At 40.4% G+C, this 26445-nt stretch overlaps 2 protein-coding genes across 2 annotated transcripts; both read left to right on the forward strand.

The window, feature by feature from the left end:
- Positions 1-6999: 6999 nt before the first annotated feature.
- On the forward strand, positions 7000-8126 carry LOC146688979 (uncharacterized). The gene is made up of 2 exons (XM_085437544.1): positions 7000-7988; positions 8057-8126. The coding sequence occupies exons 1-2, from the start codon at positions 7000-7002 to the stop codon at positions 8124-8126; spliced, it is 1059 nt and encodes a 352-aa protein (XP_085293670.1).
- On the forward strand, positions 7968-10502 carry LOC146688980 (uncharacterized). Its single transcript, XM_085436661.1, has 2 exons — positions 7968-8397; positions 9984-10502. Exons 1-2 carry the CDS (start codon positions 8155-8157, stop codon positions 10500-10502), a joined length of 762 nt encoding a protein of 253 aa, XP_085292787.1. The 5' UTR covers positions 7968-8154.
- Positions 10503-26445: the final 15943 nt, after the last annotated feature.

Genomic DNA, 26445 nt, shown 5'->3' on the forward strand with positions numbered 1-26445 from the left:
TAAAAACATGCAGCCATTCAAACACTTTCACACCGTTGTACTCAACCACTCAAAAGTTTGAGGTCGCTTAGAAGTGGCCTTGTTTTTGAAAGAAAAGCACATCCGCTTTCATCTAACCACATCCACCACAGGAAAGTTTTGCAAATGATTCCAGTTTTGGTCAGCCATCAGTCTTGAGTTCTAGTGGCACATTAGTGTTGCCTAATGCAGGTTTATCACGCTCCATGACCGACTGAATAATTGAAACAGGTTTTTAAAAAGAAGGGGGCTTCCAATACTAAAAAAATTATTCCACAAAAAAAATAATAAAAATACTCATGGCTGCCAGTGCTACCCCTCGGCCTACTAATAGATGCATCTATGGTGTAAATTTGCAAATCCTAAGTCACCTCATTCTTGAGTTATCGCATTCACAAATTTGGTTGTTCATGCCACCTGACCACGTGGTGGAGTGTCAACAATGGCAGGGTTAAAAGGGAAAAACATACTTATGCAGTATAAAGTATTAAACCTGGATACTGGATGGAGCAGCATGATAAGTGCTGCACATTAACAAAGTCATATGTAACATCTTCACCAAACAGCTTCTATCTGTCACACATTTGTTTGCACTGAAGGACTAGGGCGCACTGAAGAAGAAAGCATATTCTACACATTGAGAATTTCTGACTACTCACACCGTCTTCAGCCTTACCTAGCATGTGGTAGGCAGAATAATGTTGATTTTTTTTTTCTTAAGAAGGCTGAACTGCATTTGTCCTTTCTATTCTAAGGCAACTTTCCAGTTTCTACATACTAGACTCTTTCCCTGACAGAAGGTGATCTCACCTGTCCACAACCTATTCATCACTGCAATGAGCTGGTTGACTTAATGTCTGCGAGCTCAACAGAGAGATGCACATGATGATGGAAAACATGGCTGGCCTGGCAAGCAGGTGTGTGTGTGTGTGTGTGTGTGTGTGTGTGTGTGTGTGTGTGTGTGTGTGTGTGTGTGTGTGTGTGCGTGTGTGCATGTGTGCATGTGTGTGTGTGTAAGCAGATACATAGAGAAGTAGCCTTTTTATCTTTCATCCTGTCTGGCCAACCCAAGATATGATCAACTGGTTGAGTCACTGTATGTACTACAACTAGTAAAAAAGTGGTAGGTTTTCCACTTAAGGGCTCATTTAAGTGCTCATGATGCCCCAAAATGGCTTCTTGGAGTTTACCTGGGCATACTAATGAGCTCCTGCTCCTAGACTTTAGAAATTAGGGCCTAAATTTAAGGTCTTATTTGATCTATACTGAATTCTGATTAATTATTTTGCTGTTTCTATCAGATTGGTAGAAGCTGGTTTCGACCTGTGTTTATTTAAAACACTGGTTAACCCAATAGCATGAAGACTGAAAAACACTGGGAAAACAGTAAGCTTAGCTCAGCCCAACAGTAACAAACTCTTTCTACCAGCATCCCAAAAGCTGGCTTGATCGAACACCTGATATCTCGTTTGCCAGATGGGGCTAACTGTGTTATGTGACTCTTTCTTGGCTCTGTGCAGTCAACAGACAAACAGTCTGCTACTCACACTGGCTCGCAATTGGTCGACGTGGAAGCAAACTTGACCCCAAGCACTCGAGACTCTGCTCAGAATCCCAAAAGACTTTGATACACTTGGAGCAGCTTATATTTGTCACCTGAAAGCCTTGAATTTTAATTTCTGCTAATTTAATGAATCTGTGTCAATAACTGCAACCAAAACAGGTCTCATTCCTGAATTCTAATCTTCTGAACTAACACTTTCAACATTACCCTGTTGAGCAACTTTTGCTTTACGATAAGGAGGCACAAAGGTAACCCTGCAAGAGGGTTTTCCAGCAGCCCTGTGTGAACTGGGTGGTGATGGAGCAAGCTGCCTCTGAGCAAGCAACTCCTGTTTAGTCCCAGTCTAGTGGAAAAAAACTTGCCTAACCTGTCCCATACTCCTTCTGATATGGCAGTGTGTGTGTGTGTGTGTGGGCTACTTACCTCACTTCGTGCTTCAGGAAAAACATCCGAACATTCATCAAAACAGCAAAACACAGATGAAGATAAGACCGTTCTGTTTTGGAGCATGTGTTCCCCTCAAAGGGGAATGTTAGATGTGTGTGTGTGTGTGAGAGAGAGGCAAAGACACAAGACAGGACATAAAGACAAAAAGCAGGCTACAACTAGTTTTAAAGCAATATGCTGCCACCAAGTCAAATATCTGTCTTTGACTGGAGCGCTCCTGAAGGCCAGATAAGAAAAGCATCACCAGTGTTGTGTGTGTGGGTTTCAAGCTGCAGCTTTCAAGCCATCTCATTTTTCCCTGAAGTCTGATAACACATTAAAGGCTGAGCAGCGTAGGTGGGCAAAATGCCCTGGCAACAAAACAACAAAAATAAGGCAACAAGTATTTAAAACAAAATTCTTATTTTTAATCAACTGATAGTATCGTTCTTTTTGTTCTAACGAGTTGATAGTGTTTGCTTAATTTCTGGCTACTGAAATCGCTTCATTGACTTTAGGGTAAAGATTACAATGATGACAGGAAATATGTGACCTCCATGGGTCAAAGTCACATGATTTTATATTCATATACCTCCTTCACTGGAGGTCACAATGTGTCGCTCGTCATACTAAATGAATGATGTGTTGTGTGTTTCGCTCTGAGTGAAAACACATTTGAGATGAGGACGCTGTTGTTCCGTACAAAGGTGAAGGGAATTTAATTATTTTGTTATAATACACCAAATGATCAAAAATGCACATTTAACTTTTCTCAGTTGAAACTCACCAGGGAACAGTGAGACGAGACTGTCATTCCCAGTATGACACATGGATGTCTGTCACAGATCCTTGCTTCATCTTCAGGTTGAGCTAAAGGTCCTGTTACTGTTGTGAAGAAGCACATTTAAACCTAACTAAATAGTCTTTTGTTCTTAAACCAAGCAATAAGTAAAAGTGAAACTAATTTGCAGGTGAATACAAAGCTCCCTACTTGGATTTCAACTACAGTCTTGAATTGAATTTTATTTATATAGCGCTTAATTACAACAGCAGTAACCTCAAGGTGCTTCACATGTAAGGTCAAGACCCTACAATAATAGAAAACCCAACAATCAGACAACCCCTATGAGGAAGCACTTGGTGACAGCGGGGAGGAAAAACTCAATTTTTAACTGCCAAGACCAGTTGGAGATGAGACGAGGAAGTCATTACAAAATACACCTAGTCTTCTGGCAAAGGAGTTTACTGACTTGCTAACTACCTACTTCCTCCACTGCCAAACCTTTAACCATGCATTCTGACATTGTTTGAACAATAGCTGTCGCTTGGACACTTAGGACAACTTGTGTGGATTACAATGGAAATATTAACAGCATGAAGGAATCTGCCAGGCTGTTTACACCCTGAATCTTTCACTCTAAATTGTGCCATGTGCTTCACAAAGGCAAACCTAAATCATTATTAACAAAAAATAGCCAATTACCAAACTGTGCACACCTTTGTTCCTAAACACTTTGATTTCGAGCCAACTGAGCTTAAAACAACACCCATGTGATTAACACTCTATCTCAGCGGTCCCCAACCGGTCCGTGAGTCGTTTGGTACCGGGGCGCGAGAGTTGAGGCTCGGGTGTGAAATTCATGGTTTTCAGGGTTTTTATCGGTTTTTATCGTTATTTCTTTATTGCTTTTATTGTTAACTCGGTTTCCCTGGGTCTTTTCCTGTGTGTTACAATTAAATCTTTTTTTTTGGTACCAGTACTGGTTTTATTTTGTTGCATTTATCGGCGACACCTTAAAGGCCAGTCTGTGAAAATATTGTCGGAGATAAACCTGTCCTGGTGCAAAAAAGGTTGGGGAACGCTTCTCTATCTGACAGGAAACCTTGAACAGACCTCATTGCTGAAATGATTTCATGGTAATCTGTTCGCAAAATAACCCATTCATGAACCCACATGACCCCTGTTATATGCCAGGCTTTTTACAAATATGTACCTTTCTGACTTACTGGAACCCGTCCCAAGCGTGCAGCAAATTGAATAAAGCTCCGAATTAATGTGGATCCAAACGCCAAAATATTACCAGGCATGTGACAGCCTTAACACTAATTTAAGCGTGGCTCAACAATCACAAGCAAATCTAAACAAATCTTTCACGTGTTGGAAAAATGTTCCCGGCTAAGGAATAGCACTTGAAGTGCAAGTAGGATTTCATATATCCCCACGAAGCCTTCTGTTCTTTTCTTTTAAGAAAGCTGAACCTTTAAGTGAGTGCTAAAATGTTTGATGAGGGATGTGCCCGAGACTTAAAGCGTTTAAGTCTTTCATCTCTCCCTTCCAGAGACATTTTAATATGTTACACATTAAGAGTACCGATGTTGTCAGAGGCGACAGACCAACGCGCACGTGGCAGAGGCGTGTAATTGTGCCGTCGTTCGACTCGGCGATTTGTTTTCCAAGCTGGGAGATGATTGCGGCTGATAAGACAAACCTCTAAATATAAAGTTTAGGAATCATTAAAACCATGTAAATATTTCCCTCCAATCCCTTTATGCTAATCCTCACCATGGCCAATGAAACCATTCATTAGAAAATCATCAGCTTTGCAACATTCCAGGATTTTTGACTTTAGGCACGCATGTTTGCATTTGCATGTAAGCACAGAGAGAGAGAGCCTGAGCCTGTGAGTGTGTGTGCAAGTTTGCTTGCATTGGCTGGTTTGCTTATTTATGCAAATCACTGTGCCAATTTTATTTAGGTATAACTGACAACATTAAGTCTAATCCTAAATAGAAATTACCAGTCATTGTTCCTGCTCCTTTCAACAGATTGGTAATCTATGAACAAGAATTTGACCTAGCAGAGTTTCGGTTGCCACTTTCATTCTTCTGGCCTAGATTCAAGGTCAAAAACCTATCACATTTTCAAACACCTGCAACTATATTATTTCAATATCGGATACAGTTAAGGAAATAGTGTTCAATCTCGTCAGAGCTAAGGTTTCTAATGAACTTTAAAGCTGAAAATATAAACACTTCCGGTACTGCAGGGTCTTTACAGAGCACATTTCTACCTTTTGAGCAAGCTATGTGGGTAGTAGGTTTAGATTTATTGGAGAGGCAATGCCATCCAATGCCTTGTTTTGTCCAACCACCAATGCAGGAACCCTCTTTAATTTACTAACAAAATGTAATGAAAATCTGCATATTTGAGAGTTGAATTCATCAAATGTTTGATATTTTTTGCTAAAAGAAAAAAAGGCATCTAAATTTACACCTGCCAGACATTTTTTGTCATGCCATGGACTCATCTGTAGAGACACTACACATATACAGGAGTTATTAGTTATTCATGCTAACTGTGGTGCCTGGGTCCATATACACATCCATTACCAAGTATAATCACCACCGTCATAGTTCCAGGGTGTTTTATTTTGAAATTGTCCAGATTCCTGTGACATACTTCTGTTCTCCATTAGCATACCAACTGGAATTATGATGACCTTTAACGGCTTGTTTTTATGATTAACTAGAATGAGAAACTTTCAAAAGTGCGACACAAACTAGACGTCATTTGGCTTGAAAGTAAAAGCAGCACCTTTGCTGTTGGCCACAGTACTGACACACATCTTTTATTTTAAAGGCTAACGTTCTATGTTTCAGGTTTACAACACTTTTATAAGCTTTATAAACTTAGCTAGTAGTTAACAAGTCAGCTCTAGCTGCAAATTAACAAACTACAGGCAACCACAGAGATTTGCTAGCAGCCAAAGCAATCACAATGAGGTTCATGGTACAACACCCCCTTTTCAACCTATTTCACCTTTGGGGCATTTGTTGCAAAGCCAGCAACTTTTGGGAACCACTCACCAGGTAACTGCTAGCCAGTCATCTATACTGGGCTGTAATGTAGCCCTTGTAATTTCTTTCTTCTGATTTGTTGCCACTTATGAAACAAAAGGTTACAGTAATACTCGTACATACACTGGCCTCTTTATTTGAAACTTTGACTGTGTTTAATGTTTGCACTGACTAAAATCCACTTAAGCTACATTCACACGTACACGGGTATTTTTGAAAACGGAGATTTTCTGTTTTCTTTTTTTAATCCTGTCCACACGATTAGTAAGTAAGTACTAAATCTAAGTACTAAAGAAAAGTTTTTCTGGCTTATTTAGTGTTACTTTTCAAGTGCCATTTTGAAGTACCTTCATCATTTCAAAGACAGTACTTTAGTTGGTGTAGACTAAGAATTTAGGAATAAACAAAATGCATACAGCAAACATAAATTTAATTTTTTAAAAAGGTCAATTTATTCAAAATTGACGTCAGGATTTGGGTTGTGAGAGCGTCTGTGTTGAATGTAGAAACCAAGTTCACTCTGAGGCCTTTGTCTTTCTAAATGGAGGGACAGTAACTATGTGTGTATATGTAAGCGTGGAAAAACTGCAGATAGTAAGATTAACAGCATTTTGTCTCTATCCACCATTGTAGTCTTGTAAACAATAACGTGGCACAAAGCGTGATGTCAAAAATGGCGCACACCTTCAGCGTTGCATGAGTAAATCTCTGTTTTCTTCGTCCACACCTAAACGCGAAAACTGAGTTTTCGAAAATCTCCACCCTGCCACAAGTTTTAAATAATATCCGCTTTCAGTGACCCCAAAACGCCGTTTACATGTGGACGAAAGGCCCAAACGCAATACCCATGTACAGTGATGCCGGTAACGCGTTGCTTAGTAACGCGTTACTCCGAATATGACCACTTTTTCAGTAACGACTAATCTAACGCGTTACTATTTCCATAACAGTAGTCAGATTAAAGTTACTTGTCCAAACCACTGTGCGTTACTATTTTTTTAAGCAAAAAGATTTGGTTTCTTCTTTTCGTCTCAGCGGATGACAAACGCATACGTGTCGTGAAACGTCACATAAGCGACAGGTCACGTTTCCCGCTCACAAGCAGCCAGCGACGTAAAAAAGTGTAAACAACAATGGAGGGAGAGGGATGTTCGTTCTTTAGCTGGAAATATGGTCACTACTTTGAGTTTCTGTCAACTAAAGATTTAAATATTAAGGTTCGTTGTACACTCTGTGTTGGCGAAAAAGTGTTATCTACCTTCAAAAACACTACGTCAAACTTAAAGAAACATTTGGAGTCGCAGCACAGCACAGTCAAACTCACAGAGAGAGTCCCACCAAGTGGTCCGAAGCAGAGAGCCGTGACTTCCGCAGAAGGTCCTACACCCCCCAAACAACAAAAGTTGGACTTTGGTGCAAAACCAGTAAGTGATGAAGAATTGAAGAAGTTGGTCGCGCAGTATATTGTAGAAGAAATGCTACCTATAAACACTGTTGACTCGCCCTCGTTTCGTGCCATAATAAAAAAGATCCCTACTTCTGTTAATGCCGAGCTGCCTCACCGAATGACTTTTACTTCTTACTTGGAGAAGGAGTTTACAGAAATGGAGAGAAATTTGAAGGCCACACTGAATGAGATTGACTTTGTTTCAACTACCGCGGATATTTGGACTGCTAACAACAGAAGCTATATGGGAGTAACGCTCCACTGGATCAGTAGAACCACATTAGAGCGTCACAAGATTGCATTAGCATGTAGGCGAATTCGTGGTAGACACACGTATGATGTCATTGGTACAGAAATCGAAAACATCCACTCCTCTTATGGATTACTCAACAAAGTAGTTGCAACAGTTACTGATAATGGATCCAACTTTGTTAAGGCGTTTCAAGTTTATCATCCTGTCACGGAGTCCGATGATGAGACGGAGGAGGAAGAGTCCAGCCCCAAAGACGATGATGTCACTTTTTCTGATCTGTCAGAAATCCTCTCGGCTGAGAATGAAAGTGATGGTCAGCTGTCTCTTCCCCCGCACCGCAGGTGTGCTTCGCACACCATCAACATTATTTGCACACGTGATGTGGAGAAACATTTAACAACCAATGCAGAGAGCAGGGCTGTGTATAGGAGCAGCACAGCAAAATGCACAGCTCTTTGGACCAAATCGAGTAGATCTACACTTGCATCAGAAACAGTGGAAGAAATCAGCAAAAGAAAGCTCCTAATACCAACATCCACAAGGTGGAATTCCTTTTTTGATGCTGTAAAGAGAATTGCAGAAATCCCCATGGGTGAGCTGAATACTCTGTGCACAAAGCTAGGACTGAAGTGCTTCAAAGATCAAGAATACCAGTTCCTGCATGAGTACTGCATGGCCATGAAACCTCTGACTGCAGCACTGGACATTTTACAAGGCGACTGTCCATATGGAACTTTACTACCAACACTTGAAGTTCTGATGCAGAAGACCCAGGCTGTGAAAGATGACCTCTCCAGGATGACTGCAGGCCTTCCAGATGCCATTGTACAGGTACGCTCTATCTTGAAATTAGTCAGATTTTTTGCTTCATACAATTCACAAACATGGAACAGAATATTAATTATCATTGAAAAATAAGATTAAAACAATTAAAATGTTTACAAGTAACCTAAAACAAAATAAATCCATAATACTGATCTCATATTAGGCATGGTTTGCAAATAAATCCAACTTCCTAACTGGCAGACCACAGGCAGTAAGGATGGGCGGACATGTCTCAGCCTCCACCACTCTCAGCACTGGAGCCCCCCAGGGGTGTGTTCTGAGCCCCCTGCTGTACTCTTTGTACACATATGACTGTGTGGCCACTACCAGCTCCACCACCATCATCAAGTTTGCTGACGACACCGTCGTGGTGGGCCTGATCTCTGATAACAACGAGACGGCCTACCTGAAGGAGATTAGGAATCTGGAGAACTGGTGCCAGAGGAACAACCTCCTTCTAAACGTCAGTAAGACAAAGGAGCTGATAGTGGACTTCAGCACTAAGCAGGAGAGGAACTACCAGACCCCCGTCATCAACGAGTGCCCAGTGGAGAGAGTGGACAGCTTCAAATACCTCGCAGTTCACATCACGCAGGACCTGTCATGGTCCTGTCACATCAACACCGTGGTGAAAAAGGCCCGACAGCGTCTCTACCACCTCAGACGCTTGAGAGACTTCCAACTGCCCTCCAAGGTGCTCAGGAACTTTTACTCATGCACCATAGAGAGCATCCTGGCGGGAAACATCTTAACCTGGTTCGGGAACAGCACCATGCAGGACAGACGAGCTCTACAGAGGGTTGTGCGGTCAGCTGAGCGCACCATCCGCTCCGAGCTCCCTGACCTGCACTCAATCTACAGCAGGCGGTGCCGGACCAAGGCCAGGAAGATCGTGAAGGACCTCAGCCATCCCAACAACAGACTGTTCTCTCTGTTGAGGTCAGGAAAGCGATTCCGCTCCCTGAAGACCAACACAGAGAGACTGAGGAGGAGCTTCTTCCCGCAGGCGATACGGTCTCTCAATCACACCACCACACAGTACTGACCCACACATATGGTTCTTACACACACACTGGACTTTCTGGACTTTGGTTTTGCACAACACTGGTCACTATATTCTTCATTTCCGGTTAATACTTGTACAGCTGCTGTTATTGTGTATATATTTATTTATATTTAGATTTCTTCATACATTCTTATATAGTTCTATATTGTGTATTGTGTATTTTGTTGTACAGTTATTTTATTTTCAACTTTAATTTATATATTTATCTTTATCTTATTCTTCCCAGTTAAATTTACCCTTCATTCTAATTTGTGTTGTACAGTTATTTCATTTTTAACCTTAATTTATATTTTATTCCTTCCTAGTTAAATTTACCCTTTTTAATTTTTCATATTTATTTCCTATCTTATTCATAGCCTTTTCCTTTTTTTGTTTTCTTTAGGTCACGAGCAGTTGTCCAAGCATTTCACTACATATCGTACTGTGTATGACTGTGTACGTGACAAATAAAATTTGAATTTGAATTTGATTTGAATTCAATAACATAATAAATTGTAGGCATAAAAATATCAATTATGTTTTTTAGGCTATTCAGACTCGTTTCGCCGGTGTGCTGGATGACAAAGATGCCCTTCTTGCAGCTGCCAGTTGTCCAAAATTCAAACTCCGATGGCTGAGAGATGCAGGAAGGAGGGAGCGAGTAAAACAGCTTCTGACAGCAGAGTGTTGCACCACTGCTCCCCTGGCAAAAAACCCTGCCAGTGTGCCCAGTGCTACTACATCTAGCAGCCAAGGTGAGATGGACTTTTTCACTTTTGAGGCAGAGCCAGAGGAGGAGACCTATTCTGCAGAAAAAGAAGTCATGGACTACCTGATGTCAGGCTACGACCTTCAGATTCTGCATAAATTTTCAAGCATAAAGACAATTTTTTTAAAGTATAACACTCCTACCCCATCAAGTGCTCCTGTGGAGCGACTTTTTAGTCTGGGAGGTTTGGTGCTCACGCCTAAAAGAAATCGACTTTCTGACAAAAGGTTTGAGAAGCTTCTGTTAATGAGGTACAACCACTGGTTTACTCGCTCCACTCTACTGTTTCCCCCATAACAACATATACTGAAAACAGAGAATGGGGAATCCAATTTAAATAACTATTTACAAGTAATTGAATTAAGTTTATCAAAGTCACTTAATAAACTTATTAAAGTTTTCAAGTTGATTAACTTAAAACAATTACCTGCAAGGAAGTAAGGCAATTTAAGTTGGACCTGCAGTCTCTTTTTTTTTTTTCATAAGATTAGTCCAAAGTTACAAAAGCGGACAATAGTGCTTACATGTGGATGGTATAAAAAGTATCTTAAGGGAAGTCAAGAAAGACTCTTTGTTTGTTTGTTTGTTTTTTTATAAAAAGTATTTATGTTAAGTGAAGTAACAAGACTGTCTTTATTTTCATACAAACAAGTATTTCTGTCAGGAAAAAAGTTTTAAGTTCAACTTCATGTCAGGAGATATATTGTTGACATTACTGTTAAAATACACTTCCAATAAAGTGAGTATTGGCAAAATCGGTTGATGTTTTTATGTTGAGGCAGTGGGGAGTGTTATTGGCAGCTTCTGAAAGTAACTAATAAAGTAACTAGTAATCTAACTTAGTTACTTTAAAAATAAAGTAATCAGTAAAGTAACTAAGTTACTTTTGGAAAGAGTAATCAGTAGTCCGTAATATATTACTTTTTCAAAGTAACTGTGGCAACACTGCCCATGTACGTGTGGACGTAGCCTTAGTGTTCATCTTAGTATTTGATTATGTTGTGATCACATGCTGAGTTCACTATACTGGTTAACGCTTATGCGATGCACCTGTATATGAAGCAATTTATATATATATATGAGGAACAAATCTGTATTATCAAAAATGGAAAGCTGATCGACTTAGACGAAATGTTTCATGAGCATAATTCAAAATCAGAGGCACCTCGACCTCAGTTTTGTGCATTTGATGATGACAAAAAGAAACACACACAAGCTACCTGCCATGAAGATGGAGGGGAGGGTCTCCATTTCAGGCCAAGCGGTGGGTATCGGTGAACCTTCCCCCAGGTGTGTGCGAGTGAATGAGTAGGAGAGAGAGCAGAGGCACCCTCCTTGGCATGGAAAGATTATCTTGACAAATCGGATAAACATCTCGTGTGTGACAGGATGCTGATGGAGGGTCCGCCTGCCCACACACACACAAACACATGGTGTGACACACAGTCACACACACCTGGGATAGTTGGTTTGTTTAGCCACAGACCGTGTGTGTATTTGCGTGTATGTGTGTGTGAACCCAGCCTAAAGGCAGGTAACAACAGGTCTCCCTCCTCAAACAGAGCATGCAGGTTCTCAGGTGTGTCTGCCTGCTCTGCTTCAACTGCTTGGCTGCTTCACTCTGTTCATGTGTGTGTATTTGTGTGTGTGTGGGGGGGGCACACACGCAAGAGAGAGTTTAAAGTGATCTCATTGGTGTTTTCATCTTACATAATTTAGCTGCACTTTTCTCATGCCATATCAAACAGTTGTTTGTGTAGCTTCAATAACTTATTAAAGCCGTCCAAAAACTGAATGTTTTCTCCGTCCACTTTGAATGGTGATGATAATATAGTATAATATTCCTCTTTTATAGTCTCTTTAGGTGTACTCGTTAATTTGATGGCTAAATGATTTGATGACAGCATTACAGCAATTTTAGACATAAAGCCATGAGGGGAAAAAAGCCTGGTAATTACATCAAAATAATCTTGTTGTTGGATCGAATATGCCCATTTTCCTGATAGTATTTTTGTTTTGTTTTTTCTCTCTTTTTTAAATTTAAAAATCTGTAGCTGAAGGAAAAAGTCATGAGCAGTGACAAACATGGTTATAAAGTATGGAGTCTGTACGAGGATTTATTGTTTATGTATTTATGAGAACTTCAGCTGATTTGTTGTTTTCTTTGAGCTTCTGGGAGATGCAACAAAACACAAGACAAAAGCTTAAATCCTATAAATCCAGTGAATAAATAAAGAGTTTGAAGCAGTGACATATTTCCATCTTTACCAAATCACTATCTACTATGAACAGGCAGCTACATTATACTTCTACTGATTTGAGCTGACTTCTGAGGGGTCATCTGTGGACTGTTGCCCCTCTTTTACCCACATCTATGCAAATCTGATGGACTTAGCTCTGTAACATTTTTACAGCAACACAGGCTGCAGGTTCTAACTTGTGAGTCATGCAGTGAATGACGGAAGGTTTTTGATTCACCTTTTCACGCAGACATAGGAGCGCTGCTGCTCCTCTGTATGGGCCCATCCTAGCAGCTGCGCCATCAGTTGCAAAGTCAACAAAGTGAGAGCGCAACATTTCTTTGCAAGACACCCTGCATATCAAAGCCTTCCAGCAGAATTTCACAGATAGCAGCCTCACTGCATGACTGCAATTCAACAAGTTGAAATAAAAGTGCGCAGATCTTACCTTCATAGGGTATTCTGATGTAAAAGATCAGGCATGCTTTTGATGATCTGCAGTAATATTTTTAGCATTTGGCGGTCCTTATGACGGACAATCTGCTGATCTAAATCCTTTTCATTTTCCTTTCACTGAGTTAAAAGTTGGAAGGGGAAGACAAGATTGGGTATGTAGACAAGTGTGTGTGAGGGAGGGGAATCCCTATAATGATGCTTACTGTTACTATAGCTGCCTAGGTTGTCTTCATGTTTTCAGGTTTAATTTGTTTAATCAAATCTTGTGCTTGTAACTTGTAGACATGAAATCACATTTGCTAGCCGAACTTCATTTAATTTAATGGACGCATTCACAGTTTGAGCCTTGTTTTTGATCACCTGTTTTACACACTGCCCTTCAAAGTAACTAATTAATTATTTATTACATTGGAAAGGGTAATAAGTAGATAATTTGTACATAGTCTATATGTTCGTGTCATGTCATGGAAAGTTGATATAGCCACTTGCACCTTATTTTTAGTTATTTTTTTTGCCTGTCCCGTTTGGCTCTTTTGCCATCAGAATTATTGTCTAAAGGCGAAGAAAGATGCCCAACGGATTTACTTTACCAAATGGACCATCCCAGCCTTGCCATATTGGTCTATTTGATTCACCTTTGCTTTTATTGTTTATTTTATTTTATTTTCACTTGCTACACACGGGACAGACATGACTGGGGGAAAGAAAAGGGGGAAAGAAAGAGGGAAAGAAAAACAGTGGGGAAGAGGAACGGTGATAAAGGGAAAAAAACAAAAACCAACAAAACAAACAGACATATATCAATCACCTGGATCACCTGTTGAGAAAGAAAAAAGAGAAAACAAGCAAAAAAAAAGAGAGCAATATAATAACATCATCACAATGATCTATGTGAATATAAAAGTAAATACTAAATAATGAATATTACTGTGCAGCACGTAAGATCGACAGCGCACAGTGTGCTTTGAGGTAGGAGCCAAAGAGGGTGTAATTTGTGTGTGTGCACCTTCTTATTTTGATGGGTCCATCTCTTTTTTAATCAAGGATTTAGTGATTCATTATCACGTTCCCTCTTTTCTTCTACCTATCTTTCTGTTGTCCTGTTTCCTCTCCGCTCTACAGAGAGTTTAACGCTCTCACATTTGGAGGATTCTCAAGGCCACTTTAGTCTTAGTTAAACCAACAGCGAGCCTCACCCTAAAAACAGAGACATGACTGTGACGCAAAGAGGAACATTTCTGTGTGTTTCGAAGAGCGTGTGTGGGTGGCACAGACAGGTCACTGGGTTTGCTGTTATTGGTTAATTCTTTTATATTCACACTTTCCAATTTTGGCATACACCAAAGTCTCTTAACCAAAGAAACATTATTAGCAGTATTTGGCAGCAAGAGAGTTCACCATCAAGTATAAAGGGACTTAGTTGCAATTATACATCCTTCAGCAAAAAAAAATATTGGTCAACAGAACAAATGGAACTTAAATCAGCAGGAATTAAAACTAGGTGTTTTGTGTGACAACCACTGGCAGCTTGGAGACTCTCTTGCGCTCATTCTTCAAAGAAATACTTCTCATACTTCTTCCATTTGGTGGAGGCTGCTTTTTAGGTGTAAAATAATGACAAATATTACATTTGCCTTCGAAGCAATGCACTAATGATGCCAAGTCCACTTGCGTGCATTGGCTCTTTCATGCTTTTTCATACTTGGTCCCATGGGTCCAGTATAGCCACAGTTGCCGCCCACACAAATGCCAAAAGTGATGTCACATCCACTGGAGCGTGGCACACTTTTGTGTTGTTTTGGTTGTTTGTGCACCTCTCAAACCTGTTGTAACCTTGCATGGGTGGTGCAGCCGGCAGGACGGGTTGAAGGCGTAACTAGTGCAACTGTGTTAGTTTTTACCACCATGTCAATAATATATCAGCCCAGAAGCGCTACAATTTCCAGATTATATAGTAAGAAATGCTTCAGTAGCTTGAAAAGATTAGACTTTCCAGTGAAAGCACTGGGAAAAAAACGATTCCTTTCCTTGTTGGAAGTTTATTGCACCTGAAGTGGTCACATGGCTGTGGTGATGTCACATATGCTGAGCATAAGAGGCCCTCTACCCAGAGCCTACAGACCGCTTTGCCAACATTGTCACCTGGAGGCACACAACTGGTTTGCTTCTGCTTATGTGCTCACTTGTCATTCAGAAGAGAGAAGGTATACCATACAAAGAGCTGAAGAAAGAGCCAAACTAAGCATCACTGCCTGAGCATTTTATGCTGTTTTTGATTATCATTGATATTTCTCATGCTTCTCCCATTCGTTGTGAACTTTGTTACTTTGCGTCTTTGTTCGACTTTTCAAGAGATCGCCATTTGACCTATGGATGTTGAGCAACGTGCTGTTGATTTTTTTATTTTTTTTTTGAGGATTGAACACAAGCACATTTGCATAGACCATCTGCGAAGTAGAGGAGATACATAGGCAAATACCTACGCAAACACACAAACTTGGCACCACACAATAAGCTTAACTTGTTAAGCACAGAATAAATAATGACTGGTATGCTGCATTCTATTTGCCTCAAAGGTCAGACAAGGAAATACAAGGAAACAAGGAACAACAGAATTTGTTTTGCTTTTGACGCTCATGCATCACAAGCATATATTATATATTTTGTTGCAGCTGCAGCACATTCATGGCCACAGCCTGTTCAGTGCTCTGCTTTTACAATGTAAATGGAAACCGGTACCTTTCACGCCATTCGAGTCGTTGCGGACAGAGACCTGACTTGCAGCTACATATCTCAGGAGGTTAAATGAGGTTAAAAGGAATTTCTGGTTATGACATAAGTTACGACGTAGATTTCCCGCTGAAGAATAATTCATGCATTATTACTAATGTTCCATTATTTTACTAATGTTTATGTTCACTGTGCCCATCTGGGATTGTTAAGTTGGGGTTGGTAGGGTTGCTCCAAGGGTTGCTTTCCAAGTTGGAAGTTTAACTTAAGAAGTTTAACTTACAACTGCAACTGGAACACACTATGAAGCATCACTTAACAGGAAAGATGCACCTTTCCAGCATTTTGGTGAATAACTTCTGGACCACAGTGTTTTTGCAATGTCTTTAATTTGACTTTAAGGATGGCGTGCATAAAGTTCACAGTTAGCAAACGTTCTGGAAAATGTGATTGCCTGGATTAGATTATAATTAGCTGACAATCTGACAAGAAATTCCAGAAGACAAATCTTCCCATGTTCAGCTACACTGCAGATTGAGTTCTGCCTCCATTATTAGCAGTACAACAATTGATGAACCACTGTCGCTGCTTATGAGCAGAATAGAAGAAATGTATGTTTCTCAAACGTCCAGTTGTAAAATGATATTTTTTAGAATATGCATCGCTCTGCAGCATATTTAGATGAAGTGAATTTGTTTGTTTCACACTGGGTTGTGTGTTAATGTCAGTGGAGGTTACAGAGTGGTGGTGATAGTCACTGACAGACCACAGAAAGGTCTTCGCTGAAATACAGTGCTCACTATTTGGGTTTTGTCAGACAGTTGTGACTGTGAACTTTCAACACACACATTTACAATACTACACACACACACACACATACACACACAGAATAGTGGATACTTGGTGACACTTACATACACACAGTCTAAATAATACCACTGTTTTCTAAACCTATTCAGCATAATGCTGCCAGTCTGTGCTATATTAAAAGTACTCAAAGCAAACAACCTCCTCTGTCTAGCGTGTCTGTACCAGTGTTTTCTACAGTCACTGGTCTGTACGCAAGTCATAGAGGCCACTAATCAACCAACAAAGAGCTGTTAGAAAACGCGAGAAGAAAAAAGCGTGAGAGTGACTAGAAGAGATAAATCCCAAAGAAAATGCTACATTGAAAGGGCGAAGGGAGACTGAAGATAAATGAGTAGATAAGAGTGGGGAACTGAAGAGAGCAGAGTCATGATGAGGCAGAATAAATGTCACTGGAAGCAAAACCCAACCTCTGAATATCTGCACTGTAGGAAGCACAACTTTGGAGCTCTAATTGAATAAACAAATGATGCCAAATCATTTTGACACCTGACCAAAATGCATTATTGTGTTGTTCTTTGATGCTGAGGCATCTATAGCAGCAACAGAGACAGTCTACCTACATTTGAATTTCTGGTTTAGGCTTGTTTTTTTTTATTTCAAGTGGACTAGTTCAAGCTGCGATGTGACTATCAAATGGTAACTGAAGCTCAGAATGTAAAATTGACCAGCACCAATGTGAAAATGAGAGACAATGACTTGCAGACTTGAAGTGATGTTAAGTGTAATAACTGTTTGCAGTGTGAAGCTGGTGTGTTCAGAGTACAGGTGATCTAAAGTTTAATTAATTTTGACTCAAGCAACCAATGCTATGACCAATTGGAGCAAATTATGTCATGATGGACGTATCACAGGTGACAAACCAGAAGCTAACCTCAAATGTTTGCTTTTGTTTGCCTTTAAAACTGAACAGGTTTATGTGTAACTTAACTTTATAGCTTTAAAATAAGACAAAAAAAATGAATACATGTATATATCTGTGTTAGATGTATATGTCATTCTCTTGTTGTGGTTGTTTTTAAACAACCAAGTTTTGGTCACATGATTATACATAGTTGTATAACGAAGATATTAGCAATAAAAAGGTGTTTGTACATGTCTGTGTCATACATAACCAAAAACTAGCAAAACTACCCATCGGACAGTTTATATGCAATCTTTAAACATGTATTAGCTTTAACCAGCTACCAACTTGTGTAGTGTGTCTCTGAAGAGTATGTCTTTGTTTTGTGATAGTTCATGTACAAAGAAACATGGCGTAAGGAATTATAGCAGGCGAACTAAAACATTTTTAGCTTGTGCAAGCGAGCCAGTGTCTACTTTTATTCTTTCTTTTAACGCTGCAAGATAAGGCCTCGCATTTGAGCTAAACTCATGCGATCTATCTGACGTCTGAAGGTAGGTGACCATCTAATTCTGTAAGTTGAGTCCAGCAGGACTATGGTACTTGATATGTTTTTCCCCTGTGGTACTGCAGGACTAATTTACAGCTTACACACAGGAAATGATCTTAATCCCCTGAGCTTCCCTTAATCTGCGAACTCTTTTTGTTCTTCATGCTCCAAATGATTGGGCAACACACATATCCTCATACACAGTCCTGAGCTGCTCAGTGGTCAATGGCAGAGGAGATCTTGTTCAAGGTGATTAAGTGTTCTCTTCAAGGCAACAAAGGATATAATCCAGAACAGTGAGTGAAGAGGTCGTCCTCTAACAATATACCTACAGAAAATCATGCTTAGTTTTAGGCAGCATCCCCATGCTCTTAAAGATAACTGTCACCTGATGGGTCCGTGCCGGTTCATTTTTCAAATGTGTGCCATCTCTCCTTGGTAGTGATATGAAGGATGTGGTTAGGGGCAACAACACTTAGCCCTGAGTGCTGCCAAGGTACACAGCATCCTCCTGTGAAATGCCATTTCTAAGTGATTGATGCAGTTTCTGTTGCCAAGGCAACACAGCACCCACCAAAATGATATTTTCAACTTTTGGCATTAACTATCATTTGTTTTGACAAAATAAAGCGACAACACACACACAAATATTTGCAGTGAAGCAGTTTTTCACAAGGAACTTCCCCAGGTGAGACATGACACTGCAACACACGCCTTCCTGCTACGGATAGCCATGAAATAGCAGCATTCATCTCAGGTATGTTGCCTATTACACAATTTTCACACTTCAGCTAATATTTCTAATGGACAGATGTGCTTTTAAATTACAATAAATTTCTCTCATCTGGCACTAATTCAAGACAAATGTGTAAAAATACCTATTTTTTTATGTAAAACCTCTCAAGCATTTGGCTATGCTCCCAGTGTGGGCAGTCCTGGGTTGGATGCTCAAAAGGTGGCACTCTGCCATATAATCGTTTTGTTTCCTTCCCTCGTTTTTTTCCTCATTTCTACAGCTTTGTTATGATTTTAACAAGCGAGGCGTCCAAAGTGATTGCGTTTCTTGGCCTAACAGTTTTGAATTTGGTGGTTTGATCCAAAATCTTTAACCTATTCCGCTTATTACACTTACCGCACACCTTCCTCTTGATAAATTCAATGCACGGCTTTCTGTTTAAAGAAATTTAAATGAAAAATGAACAGATTTTCTAAAAAAGCAGGATATACTGCTCTTTAGACAAGGTGGTTCTCTGCTGCCCAAAAGGTATTGCATGGTTTTTGCTGCAAAGTGTTACTGATTGTTACAGCTTTCAGCGCTATTCGCCTTTAAAGTGTGATGTCTTTAGCCATTTCTGGGTCTTCTAGATTCCCAAACTCAAACAAACACTGCCATAGAAGTTTAACATCCAGGCATCCATGAAAAAAAGGATTTATCAAGTTTAATGGCATTAGCAGGAAGCTAGCTTCGATAGAAGGATAATAAATCATATTCTCATTGAAGGATGTCTGGAAAACTGGTTTTGTTATCATTTTAGATATAAATGAAGACAGAAAGCTAAACGGGAGCAATCTTTGTTGTGTTATTGAAGTTGGGCTAGCTGATATATAGTGGGGTTGTTACCAGGTGCCTAGCTACAGAGCTATGGCTAGGATAAAATAAACACATTAGCACAGTGAAGATGGATGATGAGCATTCCCATATGGAAAAGAAATAGTAAAAACTTACATGTGATTACTCATGAAAGTGGCCACTTTCTCATTACTTTCATACATTGTTTTAGTAAGTATCCAAAACATACAAGTTTCATTATATAATTTTTCAAGGGATCTTATATCTGTTTTCACTCTTATATGCTTTTCATACAAGTTTCACACAAGACAGATACAAACTTTATAAGATTTATATATATCTTTTCCATATGGGTTACCTTTATTCCCCTCAATGAAAGTCAGTGTACAGGTCCAGACAAATCAATCACACAGCAGGGAAAAGATGCTGAAAATGGACCAAATTTCAGTCAAGAGAAGGCCTGAGATGATCCATCCACAGCACAAGTTAGTCATTAATATGCTGTTGTGTGGTTTGGGTGACTTGCTATGAAAAGCTTCATGTCCACACTGAAACCTTATCCTCAGTGATCCTTTTCTGAAGTGTTCAGATACTTGATGTCTGTCAAACTGTGAGCCCATGGGCTGTTGTTACATCCTAAAACTGAGCTTAAAAATCTGCTGCACATGAAGGGTGCTAATAAAAAGAAAGAAGGAACACTTATTATTTTTAGGGACTTATTTACATTTAAAAATGTTATAATTGGGCAGGTTCTTAAAAGACAACAAGGCAGAATCGGCCAAACATTGGGAGGGGTATTTGGATGGGACAATGGAAGAAGTACAGAAAGACAGACGTGTGATGGGGAGAAAAAGTCTTGTCTGTTGTGTCTCTCACACTGAGACTGTATTGTGTTTTGTGTTTGCGGCAGTCATTGCCATCAACTCCAGTCACTGCCTGCACTTCATTAGAGCTCTGTTCAGTCGTTCATTCAGCAAGAAGTAAAGAGGCGCACAGTGTAAATGTCGTGACACGATGTGGAATCACATTAGTTTACACCTATTATGAGAACATGAGAGAAGAAGCTTCACGGGGTTAAGAGATGAAGCAATGAGTGAGGTGGAAGAAAGGAGTGAAATAAGGTGAGGAGAGAGGGGACAGCATGACACCAAATATACGAGCGATATTTCAAGTACACAATATTTTTTGTGCTCATTTCTTGTCATTTCTTTTTTTAATGAGTTCAATATTTATTTCTCACGTGTAATCCTACTCTTTAGTTTCTCATTTAGCTTATTTGTACCCAGAAGTGTGACATAACACTGAAAATCAACAAACAATAAATATACAGCACCTTTGCATAACGAACCAATCCACAAGAACCTAAACGCTGCATTGATCATTACAAAGCATGTTGCACAGCTCAGCTCATTTAGGTAATAAAGTCAATCTTAAATTGTATTGGAGATTATGTATCAGAATTTCAGGAGCGGGACCACGCCTCCAAACACTTTCCTTCCAGCTATCATCTACATAGGTTCTCCCAGTTCTGCAAGCTGTCACTCTCGTTTACGTGAGCCTCCCTACTTCCCCTTTTCAATTCCTTAACTTCTTCACTTCTATTTAGTACATCGGGATCTGCCAGTCCTGGGAGCCGCCGCCAGTCCCTTTCGAGGCCTTCCCCAAACCGCAGCGCAATTCATGTCCAAGCATTCACCTTTACCTACTAAAACGCTGTCAAACATAAAATGAGGACGTGGGCCCAGCTAGTGAACTGAACCAGTACCAGTACCCCCATCAATACATGGGGTTCAAGGTTTGAAGAGGATGAAAGTTATGTCACTCATTATGTGACTCATATTGCTCTGACCATCACAGTTACCAGATCTCATCCCAAATTAATCATCATGTTAAACAAGTCTCACCACCACCAAAGCCCCAAATGAGGAAATATCTTGTAGAAGAATGACGCTTCATACTCAGGTAGAGGTCTGAAGCTGTGAAGAGAAGATGGATTGAAGCTGTTTTGGTGATACCCTGGTGTATCTGTTAATTTGTCATCTGTCTATCATTTCAAATGAAAGACATATTACCTATAATAAATAGAAGCCCATTTCCGCCACTTAGAAAAAAAAAAGGATCCATAGCTCGAAATTATTTTAGTTATTTTCTCGAAATTTTGACTTATTAGCTAGAAATTTCGAGTTAGCACTGCCAATCAGTAATCTACGTGAATGACATAATTTCCTTATTACCCGGAAGCTGAAGCCCTCAGGTACAAATGCTACAGCTAAGCTAGCAGTATTACATCCAGTCATGAATGCACAGATTGCTGAGTATTTTCAGCGTGGCTTCAAAAATGATGAAATCCTTGTGTTATTAGCTGAATCACATGGCGTTACTATCAGCAAACGTACTCGCGAAAGCGCCAGTTTGTTGCGATATGGTTTTGAGTGCGTGTTACTCTGCGCCATATGCTTCCGGGTAACAAGAAAGTGACCTCATTCACATAGATTACTGATTGGCAGAGCTAACTCGAAAATTTGAGTTATTAACTCGAAATTTTGAGAGTTATGGATACCTGGTTTTTTTGTTTTGTTTGTTTTTTTAGTGGCGGAAATGGGCTTCCATAATAATACATTAGTGTTTGTTTTTCTTCCTTTTTTTTTTTTTTTTTACATCATTGTAACCTGTCTATGTCCCTGCCTGTCTTCTTCCTCCAAACAGATAATTACCTGAGGTCTCCTTCAAAGGGTGAAATCAATTTTATAATCTTGGGCCAGATAGACAGAAAGGTGAAGCACTGGTAAGACGGATCTCTTCTTACTGAATATGTCTGAACTCCAATAGTGTTAAACCAGTTTGCTCTGTTTCGTTCTACTGTGTGTATGTGTGTGTGTGTGTGTGTGTGTGTGTGTGTGTGTGTGTGTGTGTGTGTGTGTGTGTGTGTGTGTGTGAGAGAGGTGGAGGGGGATGAGATGAAGAGTATATTCCAGAGAGCTTAAGGGCATTTCACAGTGTTAAGAGGTAGGATTTCAATTACAGTATATGTGTGTATGTGTGTGTGTTCACATGACATATCTCTGAGCCAGCTAGCTCTGAGCCAACCCACTGTAATACAACTCTTTGACACCATAATTGACAGGATAAAATACCTTCTGTTTGTTTTTCTTATAAGTGTGATCTGGCAGGCCTGAGACATTAGCGTGCTTAGAGTAAATGCATGTCAACTACTCTGCATTATAGTTTCTCTGTCACTAGATTGAGACGTTGATGATTCACAGACAATTTTCTTGAAACAAAAAATGGCAGCACTTCATTATGAAAGTCTCTAAAAACATATCATATTTTAGCTATTCCTCTGATATGCAAAGGCTAAAGTTTATAATGGTGCAAAACCTTTGCTGAAAAACGTATTTCACTTAAAGCACACAAAATGTTTGACATGGGACGCTGCAGTTCACATCTTGTTTCCTAGCAACATACATAACTTGTTTTCTTTTGTAAACACACACAGTCGTGACTGTGTTTTTAGACCAAACCCAAATTAACTGTCAGTTGAATCACTTTTGAAATAATCTTGTATCAAAGTCTTTCACAATTTTCATATTATCACGCAATTACACCTCAAATGAGAGAGCTATGTACACTGCTCAAAAAAAAATTTAAGTGACACTTTGAAAATTTGTCAGATCTCAGTAGGAAAAAAATAATGCTGGATATCCATACTGTCATGGACTGTGTAATGTGTAGGAACACATTAACAAAAAAATCCTTGCAGCAACTCAAAATGGTACTCAGGAGTTTGATTGTCCCCCACATGCTTGTATTCATGCCTGACAACATCCCGCATCTCCTAATGAGACAAAGGAGGGTGTCGTAGGAGATCTCACTTGCCAGATCTCAATCAGGATATCACTGAAGTCCTGGACAGTCTGAGGTGCACGATGTTCCTGAGGTGTATGTGGGGACGACCGGTGCCCACATACCAGTAACTCTCAGTGCTATGGCAGTGGTATCACCAGCAGGACCTAGTGCATTAGCTTTGGATCTGGCAATGGGTTCAAAGAGTTCATCCTGATACCTAATGGCAATCAGGGTGCCATTGCGTAGCCTGTAGAGCACTGTGCGTCCCTCTGTGGAGATGCCTTACAGGCAGCATAACATTCTCCATGGCATCAACACACACTTTTATGTCTGTCACGTTATCAGGGTGAACCTGCTTTCATGTGTGAAAAGCACAGGGCACCAGAGGTGGACCTGCCCAGTCTGGTATTCTATGGCCCCTTGGAGGACAGTGGGTCTTCAGACCACCCTCGTGAAGTCTTTGTTTGGTCATAGCTCTCTCACACCAGCCTCTTGCTGGAGGTCATGTTGTAGCTCTGGCAGTTCTCATCCTGTTGCTCCTTGCACTAAGGAGTACATACGTGTACCGTTATTGAGTAAAAGACATTCTACGGCCCTGTCCAGCTCTCCCAGAGTAACTTGAGTCCTGGAATCTCCTCCATGCTATTGAAACTGTACTGAGACAGTAAACCTTGTGGCAATGGCCTGTATTAATGTGTCTTCCTGGAACAGGAGCTACCTGTGCAACCTCTGTATGATCCAAGTATCGCCTTATGCTACCGGTAGTGAAGTCGACCCGGGCCAAATGCAAAACTAGTGGAAACAAACACTCCTGTTTTGGGGGTTGTCTCGTTGTTGGCCCTCTTGTGCACCTGTTCATCAACAGCAAAGCAGCTGAAACTGACTAACAACCCCCTTTGCTACTTAGTTGATCAGATCAATACCACAGAAGTTTAATTGACTTGATGCTCTGCTTTGATTAAAAAATGTTTATTTAATTTTTTTTAGCAGTGTGGTTTCCCTTCTGATTAGATGAGCTTTTTGCAACAAAAAGAGTTCTTTCACAATAAAACACAAGAAATAGAAGTATATCATATCTACAACATAATAGGCTATAACATACAATACTAAGTTATTTAGCAACAATTTGGATGAAAAATGTCTTCACTTGCTGTTTGAATGAGTCAGTGGAGTCTGTACCATGGAAAGACAGCGAAAGAGAAATCCTCAATCTTGGTGGCACCGCTTGAAAAGCCCGATCCCCGACTGCGGTATCCTTAATATAACCATCACAGGCACAGCAGCTTCACCCACCTGTGGTTCAAACTTTCTGTTTATAAGGAGCAGACGAGAAATCGTGTAAACCTTGACTTTAGTTGAGTCAAAAATTCAAAGTATGGTGATGAAAATTAGTTTTAGGGACTACACTTGAAACTGCAGAAAGTCACTCAAAGCTAGGAGCTTACTTATACAGTGGGGCAAAAAAGTATTTAGTCAGCCACCGATTGTGCAAGTTCCTCCACTTAAAATGATGACAGAGGTCAGTAATTTGCACCAGAGGTACACTTCAACTGTGAGAGACAGAATGTGAAAAAAAAATCCATGAATCCACATGGTAGGATTTGTAAAGAATTTATTCGTAAATCAGGGTGGAAAATAAGTATTTGGTCAATAACAAAAATACAACTCAATACTTTGTAACATAACCTTTGTTGGCAATAACAGAGGTCAAACGTTTACTATAGGTCTTTACCAGGTTTGCACACACAGTAGCTGGTATTTTGGCCCATTCCTCCATGCAGATCTTCTCGAGAGCAGTGATGTTTTGGGGCTGTCGCCGAGCAACACGGACTTTCAACTCCCGCCACAGATTTTCTATGGGGTTGAGGTCTGGAGACTGGCTAGGCCACTCCAGGACTTTCAAATGCTTCTTACGGAGCCACTCCTTTGTTGCCCGGGCGGTGTGTTTTGGATCATTGTCATGTTGGAAGACCCAGCCTCGTTTCATCTTCAAAGTTCTCACTGATGGAAGGAGGTTTTGGCTCAAAATCTCACGATACATGGCCCCATTCATTCTGTCCTTAACACGGATCAGTCGTCCTGTCCCCTTGGCAGAAAAACAGCCCCATAGCATGATGTTTCCACCCCCATGCTTCACAGTAGGTATGGTGTTCTTGGGATGCACCTCAGTATTCTTCTTCCTCCAAACACGACGAGTTGAGTTTATACCAAAAAGTTCTACTTTGGTTTCATCTGACCACATGACATTCTCCCAATCCTCTGCTGTATCATCCATGTGCTCTCTGGCAAACTTCAGACGGGCCTGGACATGCACTGGCTTCAGCAGCGGAACACGTCTGGCACTGCGGGATTTGATTCCCTGCCGTTGTAGTGTGTTACTGATGGTGACCTTTGTTACTTTGGTCCCAGCTCTCTGCAGGTCATTCACCAGGTCCCCCCGTGTGGTTCTGGGATCTTTGCTCACCGTTCTCATGATCATTTTGACCCCACGGGATGAGATCTTGCGTGGAGCCCCAGATCGAGGGAGATTATCAGTGGTCTTGTATGTCTTCCATTTTCTGATGATTGCTCCCACAGTTGATTTTTTCACACCAAGCTGCTTGCCTATTGTAGATTCACTCTTCCCAGTCTGGTGCAGGTCTACAATACTTTTCCTGGTGTCCTTCGAAAGCTCTTTGGTCTTGGCCATGGCGGAGTTTGGAGTCTGACTGTTTGAGGCTGTGGACAGGTGTCTTTTATACAGATGATGAGTTCAAACAGGTGCCATTCATACAGGTAACGAGTGGGGGACAGAAAAGCTTCTTACAGAAGACGTTACAGGTCTGTGAGAGCCAGAGATTTTCCTTGTTTGAGGTGACCAAATACTTATTTTCCACCCTGATTTACGAATAAATTCTTTACAAATCCTACCATGTGAATTCATGGATTTTTTTTTTCACATTCTGTCTCTCACAGTTGAAGTGTACCTCTGGTGCAAATTACTGACCTCTGTCATCATTTTAAGTGGGGGAACTTGCACAATCGGTGGCTGACTAAATACTTTTTTGCCCCACTGTATATATGCAGGGGTGGGGGGGGAGACAGGACAAAAGGTGACATATCAGTTGAAATTAAGTCACTCATTTTGTGTTTTGATT

The sequence above is a fragment of the Copadichromis virginalis genome, linkage group LG17 (assembly GCF_057382275.1).
Source record: "Copadichromis virginalis isolate Kocher_CV1m ecotype Utaka linkage group LG17, C_Virginalis_male_GT1.1, whole genome shotgun sequence".
Lineage (NCBI taxonomy): Eukaryota > Metazoa > Chordata > Actinopteri > Cichliformes > Cichlidae > Copadichromis > Copadichromis virginalis.

Excerpts from the sequence above, each read along its gene's own strand:
- LOC146688979 (XM_085437544.1), top strand. The coding sequence starts at position 7,000 with ATGGAGGGAGAGGGATGTTCGTTCTTTAGCTGGAAATATGGTCACTAC. Across the intron at positions 7,989-8,056 it reads AATGCAGAGAGCAGGGCTGT|AAACAGTGGAAGAAATCAGC; the intron begins GTATAGGAGCAG and ends CACTTGCATCAG.
- LOC146688980 (XM_085436661.1), top strand. The coding sequence starts at position 8,155 with ATGGGTGAGCTGAATACTCTGTGCACAAAGCTAGGACTGAAGTGCTTC. Across the intron at positions 8,398-9,983 it reads TTCCAGATGCCATTGTACAG|GCTATTCAGACTCGTTTCGC; the intron begins GTACGCTCTATC and ends TATGTTTTTTAG.